Source organism: Carlito syrichta, unplaced genomic scaffold (genome assembly GCF_000164805.1).
Source record: "Carlito syrichta isolate Samal-C Ts95f unplaced genomic scaffold, Tarsius_syrichta-2.0.1 Scaffold309798, whole genome shotgun sequence".
NCBI lineage: Eukaryota > Metazoa > Chordata > Mammalia > Primates > Tarsiidae > Carlito > Carlito syrichta.
The window spans coordinates 674,702-682,304 of record NW_007253894.1 but is presented as its reverse complement, the minus strand read 5'-3'; the positions used below and the strand labels follow the sequence as shown (position 1 = coordinate 682,304).

Sequence of the window (7,603 nt, the reverse complement as noted above, 5' to 3'; positions counted from 1 at the left end):
AGCGGCCGCTCGCGGCCACCACAGCCTCGACCTGCGGGGCTCCGGTAATCCTTCCGCCTCAGCCTTCCAAGTAGCCGGAATTACAGGCAGATGTTACCACGCCCGGCTGATTTTTTGATTTATTGTAGAGATGAGGTCTCGCCTGCCCAGGTGGGTCTCGAACCCGCAAGCTCAGGCAATCCACTCACCTCAGCCTCCTAAAGGGATTACAGGCTGAGCCACCGAGCCCGGCTTTTTTTCTTTTTTTAAAAATTATTGTCTTCTGTTGCTCTTTAACCGTGGGCATTTTATAATAATTTGCTTTAAAATATGAAAAACAAATTTAAAAAGAAAGCTCTTTCACATAATTTGTGTGTGTGTATGTGTGGGTAAAACAGATTCATGAAACTCCAAAATTAAACCATTTAACACATTTGAGACCCTGTTACATATGATGTTTCAGCCTACACTCAATCTTAGCAGGCCAATCACACGAACACATTTATGATGTAGTTTGTGAGGAAGGGCTTCTAAAACAAAGGAAGTCAAAATGTTCTCTGATAATGTTGCACATACATGACAAAGCACCTACAAATGCTTTGGGCAATATAATTCAAAGAACTCTGCTGATTCTAAGAACAAAAATTACTGCTATGAAATGGAAATATTTTAGAGATGAACATATTCTTTTCAAATATCTAGTTTTAATAATTTTTTTCAAATATGTGAATGCTTATTTTGAGAGTAATCTCTCAAAAATGTTTCCAGCTTAAAATGCATTGTCCTGGCTGAATTCTCTCATGCATCTCAAAACTTATTTATAATTAGACTGGTTTGAGATTTAAAAAAAAAAAAAAAAAAGAAGCTGAGCGTGATGGTTCACGCCTGTAATCCCAGTACTTTGGGAAGCTGAGGTGGGAGGATTGCTTGAGCCCAGATGTTTGAGACCAACCTAAGCCACACAGTGAACCCTTGTCTCTACAAATAAATAAATAAAATAAATAGCCAGGCATGATGGTGCATGCCTTAAATCCCAGCTACTTGGGAGGCTGAGGCCAGGAGGTTGAGGCTATAGAAAGTCATGATTGTGCCACTGAGCCTGGGTGACAGAGGGAGATTCTGGCTAAAAAAAAAAAAAAAAAAGAAAAGAAGAAGATATAGAGACAATTTAAGATTGCTATTCTTTTTTCTGCTAAGACCACTTAAAAAATGTTATTTTTAGATCCAAGGGGTATGTGTGCACATTTGTTATATATGGGTATATCGCGTGATGGTGAGTCTGGGCTTCTATTAAGCCCATTATCCAAATAGTGTGCATGGTACTCAATGGTTAGTTTTTCAGTCCTTACCCCCTTCTTCTTCCCTTTAAGGGTTCAACGTGCCTATTGTTTCCATACTTATGAAGACCACTTTCTGATTCTCACTTGGAGGTAGGAGTGAGACGCTGTAGCCCTACATCTGAGTGCAAAATAGGAAGTGTATCTTCTTGTACTACAGGAATTATTCTTTATGGAGGGCTAATTGAGGAGCTGCCAAAGAGCAGATTATTCAAGAAGTCAGTGAGGTCCCATTGTTATGACAATACAAACAAACCTAGGTGGTGTGTTTATTATAGTGTATCAAAATTGTGTGCTGGCAATGTCTTACCCATACTTACCTTAAGGCATGGAAACTTTTGATTTTCAAGAAGTCAAAGGACATGAGATAATATTGTTCTGGGTAGTACAAACTGTTTAATCCTACAATATTCTGGGCTACTTGAGGGAAGGAGCTTTCTTGTTCTTTTTTTGTATTTTCCTGTACCACCATGCAGGGTACTGAGCACAGAGTACTCACTTTACAAACTCGTGAATAATTAATAAATAGCTATCCTCTATTTAAAAATGTTTTCATTGTGTCAGTTAATGTTTTCATTATTTTTCTTTGGAAATCAAAATACACACTTTTAACTGTCTTGCAATTTTAGCGTTTTTGTTTTGTTTTGTTTTTGTCCAGTTACTATGCTTGGTGGAAAATGCAACGGTTTTATTCACATGTTGAGAAATTTTTCTGGATATCAGATACTTCAAGCAAGAATAAAAATATACAGTGGCTCAACCTGCAATCCCAGCACTTTGGGAGGCCACAGTGAGAGGATTGTCTGAGTATGGAGGTTGAAGACCAGCCTGGGCAACTTGGTGAGACCTTGTCTCTACAATAAATCACAAAAACTAGCCGAGTATGGTGGCGTGTGTCTATATTTCCAGGTACTTGGAAAGCTGAGGTGGAAGGATCGCCTAAGCCCAGTAGGTCAAGGCTGTGGTGGCCGTGAGCATGCCACTGCACTCCAGCCTGGGTGACAAGTAAGATTTCGACTCAAAAAAAAAAAGAAAGAATACAAATATAGCTTAACTTAGATTATGGAGGTAAGACAAAACATGTTTATTCATGTGGCCCCCAAGAAAGAAGGTTATAAACAAGGGCAAAACAAGATTTTATGAACATACGATATCAAAAGATCATATTAAATTCGTTTTCTTATAGTAAGAAATGGTTGTCCGTGCTGCTCATCAAAAGAGGACTGGATAAAAAAATGTGGTACATATACACATTGGAATATTACTCAGCCATAAAGAAGAACAAAATCATGAACTTTGTAGCAATGTGGATGGAATTAAATCTTATAATACTGAGTGATCTCTCACAGAAACAAAGAGCTGAGTATCACATGTTCTTACTCATAAGTGGACCTTGAACAACTACCGTATTACTATAGGAAGGGGATTGAAAGTAGCGGGAAACTGTGGGGAGAGGGTGGGGGAATTGCTGGGATTGATAGTAGTCGATATTCACCTGGGGAAGAGGAGACATACCTCATCAACAAGAGTACCTGCACAATGAACATTTGTATACCTAACCTTGAATTGTGCCCCACAATTTCAAAATAAAAATAAAAAAAAAATGGCTGTTGAGACATTATTTCTCATTCAAGTTTGTTTATCTATAAAGCCAATAACACTCTTAACTTACCTCTCTTTAAAAGGATGAGAGAAAATGCTTCAGTTGCCTGAACTGTGTTTGGGACATTCATTGCTTACATAGCTCGGTTGGAATTCAATCTTGCAAAAGCATTTATTTATTATTATTATTATTATTATTATTATTATTATTATTATTATTATTATTTTGAATCAGACTCTAACTCTATTGCCCAGGCTGGAGTGCATTGACATACTGGGCTCAAGTGATCCTTCTGCCTCAGCCTCCCAAGTAGTCGGGACTAGAGGCATGTGCCACCGGGTCAGGCTAATTTTTTTTAATTGATTAACGAGACGAAGTCTCGCCATGTTGCCCAGGGTGGTCCCAAACTCCTGGGCTCAGGCAATTCTCTTGTCTTGACCTTCCAAAGTGCTGGGATGATAGGCATGAGCCACCACGTTTGGTGTAAAATTTTAAAAAATCACATTAAAACATTACAAACATTTCCTATCTGATTGATATTAATCGACATGGCCCAGTTTTAAAACTAAAAAGCTAATTAGTAGTGTCACCGTATTTTGTAGCAGAGACATAGTAAGTGGAAAGTAATGTTTTTACTTCTTACATGGGTTTTTTTTTGGTACCATTCTAACTATCAAGTTACTTTTGCCTAGTTTGCAGCACAGCCCTTCTTTTTATTTTAAATAGCAAATGGGGGGTTAGATAGAGGGTACTGAAGCACTCTTTCATACTTGTTGGAACTTCTCTTCTGAGAGATTTGTGCGTGTAGAAGAGTTATCTTAAAACAAAATGAACTTGTGTCTGGGAGAACTAGACACCTCTGCTTATGGTCATAGAATTTCGGAAATTTGAACAGTTATCAAGTCGAGGCAGCATGCCCTTGGCAAAAGATTAGCTCAGCTTACTCCAAATAATGGACTAGCTATGGGATAATTTTTTATTGAGCCTGCTATTTGAATGTCTGTTGCACTTGCCTTTCCATCTCTGAGCATGGGCACCCAGACCCATGGTGTATGCCCGGTTTTAGGCTGCCTGAGATTGCGGTAAGTGTGGATGTGTCATCTCATATCTCAGCCCTTGACTGTAAAGGCTTGCCTCTACTCCCTGGACTTGCTTCTTAGCGGCCCAGGGCATGCTACACTCATGACAACATTGACAACCAAAGCAAATTAAATTTGTTTAGCAAATATTTTGGCACAAGACTGTTAGTCATGCTTGAAAAGGCATGAAGGCTACGTAACCATAGTTGGAAATAGCAATTTAATGTCTTCACAAATATTTCAGGTCTTATAAATTAGTCCCAATCACGAATAATGAACACTCATGATATTATGTGTATCTGGTCTGATTCTCAGCACTTTATATAGATTAATTCACAGAACCTCGCAACAACCAGATGAGTAGCATTATTATTCACCTTGTTACAGACGAAGGAAAATAAGACAATCAGAGGTTAAATGACTTGTCCAAGATTTCACAGCCAGTGTTATTGGGACATGTCAGGACACAAACAGGGTGCCCTTCTTTATGGCAGATAATTACAGTTGTATGAAAGAGCTCTAGAAATTTCTGTCACTAAAATATAATTTTATTAACTCTACTTATGAACATTTGTTTGTTTAGCACAACTGTAGGCCAGGCATAGTGGCTCATGCTTGTACTTTGAGAGCCTGAGGCAAGAGGATCACTTGAGCCCAAGATATGAGATTGGCCTGGGCACCACAGCAAAACTTCATCTCTACATAAATAAAAAATTAAAAAAAAAAATTAGCTGGTCATAGTGGTGTGGGCCTGTAGTCCCAGGTATTCAGGAGGCTGAGGTGGGAGGATGGCTTGAGCCCAGGAGTTGGAGGCTGCCGTGAACTATGATTGTGCTGCTGCACTATACCCTGAGTAACAAAGTGAGATCCTCTCTCTAGCAATAAATAAACGAATAGAACAGTTATAAGTAAAAAAGAACTACAACTGTTGACTAATAGCAAGTGACATCACAATGGTTAATTCTGGTTGAAAAGGAGTCTAAGAGGATGGCAAATGTGGTCTGATAGTGAATGTGCAAGTCTCTGAAATACTTTGATATTTGGTAGTTTTATTTTTCCACTTAATTTAAACCACTAGAAAAATGTCATATTAATTAGATGATTGTTAAAATGGTTTAAATTTAACTCTGGATATGGCACAAAGACTCATGACGGTGATCCCAGCACTTTAGGAGGCCAAGGAAGAGGATTGCCTGAGCCCAGGAGATTGAGAACAGACCGGGCAATATAGCAAGATTTCATCTCTACAAAAAATACAAAAATTAGCCAGGCATGGTGGCACACACCTGTAGTCCCAGCTACTTGAGAGGGAGGCTGAGGTGGAAGGATTGTCTGAGCCCAGGAGGTTGAAGCTGTGGTAAACCGTGATCATGTCACTGCACTCCCGTCTGGGCAATAGAGTGAGACCCTGGCTCAATAAGTAAATAAACAAACAAATAAATAAAATGCACCAAAATCTTACTAGAAGATTATGTCTCACCAGTCACCTATTATTGATGATTCTTCAATCAATCTCACAGTCACATATTAATAGTCTTACTAATGCACAAACTACACAGTCATTCCCACAGAGGGTCAAATGCCCTGTATAACCCTGATCTGCCCTTGACCCCTTTTGGTTTAAGAAAGGCTCTTTTATCCATATCCTGGATGGAGAGATAAAAATATAGATGTAGTATTGCAAAAATTAGAACTGCATTAAGAGTAACATATGATCATTTGTTAAACATCTTTGTTTTCTTTTTCTTAAAAAATTATCTTATACTTCAAAATACTAAGTACAATTTTAAAAATTGAAACTAATACAATGTTAGATATAAAACTTCATTGTCTTAAACTGGAATAGATATGTTGATGCTTCCCAAAAAGAAGTAGGGATATTTTTCAAGCACCTCTCGTAGGTGAAATCTAATGCATCTCTATAAATCCTGAAGAAAAAAAAATTCAACTCTTAAGATTATAATACATTGTTTGCTTTTCAAAAAATTAGTACTAAAGCTTGCAATTTTTTTCAGTGAGTTGTAAAGTTTACTACTTCAGATTCTTTACTGCATTATTTCTTAACTTGACCCTGAAACTATACTATAGTTTCAGAACACAACTATACTATAGTATAGTTTCAGAACACAACTATACTATAGTATAGTTTCAGAACACAACTATACTATAGTATAGTTTCAGAACACAACTATACTATAGTATAGTTTCAGAACACAACTATACTATAGTATAGTTTCAGAACACAACTATACTATAGTATAGTTTCAGAACACAACTATACTATAGTATAGTTTCAGAACACAACTATACTATAGTTTCAGAACAAAACTATACTATAGTTTCAGAACAAAACTATACTATAGTATAGTTTCAGAACAAAATACAAAACATGTCATTCTGCTGGTAAATAGTATAAGCTCCTTCTGCAAGCATTTTATTATTTATTATCAGCTCTGAAATACAGACAGAAGGAGCTAGAAGTTTCAGTGTGCCTGGGATAAAGATAAAACTGAAAAGTGGGATCCTTTCTTGTAGGAACTTAATGTTCCTTGTTATTCTGAGCCCACATTTGTCGGACTATATGTGGACAGATGCAGACAACATTGCTTCTTATTTCACTCCCTATGCACTCCACCCCTCTCTGGTTACCAAGGCAACAGGTCGTATATGGGTAGATGCCCGGAGTGCAGGCCTACAGCTAGTGGCCACAAATAACATCTTTTGTGAGAACTTGAGTAGGCTGTTAGAGAGATGAGAGCAGCAGCCTCACTGGTTTGGCAATTAGGGCAAGCCCTTGAGGTCAGAGCAGGGTTAGACACCAAGGCACTGACATGAATGGATCCCCATATACACGGTGTACATCAGACCTCAGCGACATTCATTTCCAAGCCGTTAGGTGACCAAGGAAGGGGCCTTACCCGGGCCTTCTGCTCCATTTCTAGCATTAATCTTTCATGTTGCTCAGCTATGGCCAGTGTCGCAGAATGGACCTTCTGATAGATCATTTCTCCTTCCCTTGTTTGAAAAGTGAATAGTCCTTCTCCTGTGTCACACATTCTGTGAGAACAGAGATAGGGAAAGAGATGGGTCTTTATGTGTTCAAGTGCTAACAGTTTTCCACGTAAAAGAAGCCCGTGCCCTGTACTACCTCCTTCTTGATCTTCATAGGAGTTAGTGAAGCAGATTCATCCTTGATCAAACCAACCAAAAAGTGCATCTTGAGACAGTACATGAGAATGGAACTAGAGGTAACAAATCCACGTATATTTGGATTTTTAGAGATGAAATACTCATAACAGTGTCAAGGAACAGATAAAAGTGACTTAGGTAATAATAGTGCATGCCTTACCAATATTCAAATCATAAAAACAAGTAGCTATTTCTTTGAGAATTTTCACATTTGTGATATAATAGCACTATATGAGTAGATTGCTCTTAAAATCTAAAGAACTTAAGAAAAATCAAACATTTTATACTAACTGGAACCATGTAGAAAGTACATTTTTAGCTTTATTTTCATTTTTTAGTTTATCATACATAGACTGAATCTTTTCTTTTTTTTTTTTTGAGTTGGAGTCTCACTCTGTCGCCCAGACTGGAGTGCA

At 37.9% G+C, this 7,603-nt stretch overlaps 1 protein-coding gene across 1 annotated transcript in view; it reads right to left on the bottom strand.

Annotated features, from left to right (window-relative positions):
• Positions 1-7,603, bottom strand: part of DOK6 (docking protein 6) — a 546,111-nt gene that overhangs the window by 135,542 nt on the left and 402,966 nt on the right. The window contains exon 6 of the mRNA XM_008067862.2: positions 6,917-7,055. Coding sequence (XP_008066053.1) covers positions 6,917-7,055 — 139 coding nt within the window. The remainder of the gene's footprint in view (positions 1-6,916; positions 7,056-7,603) is intronic.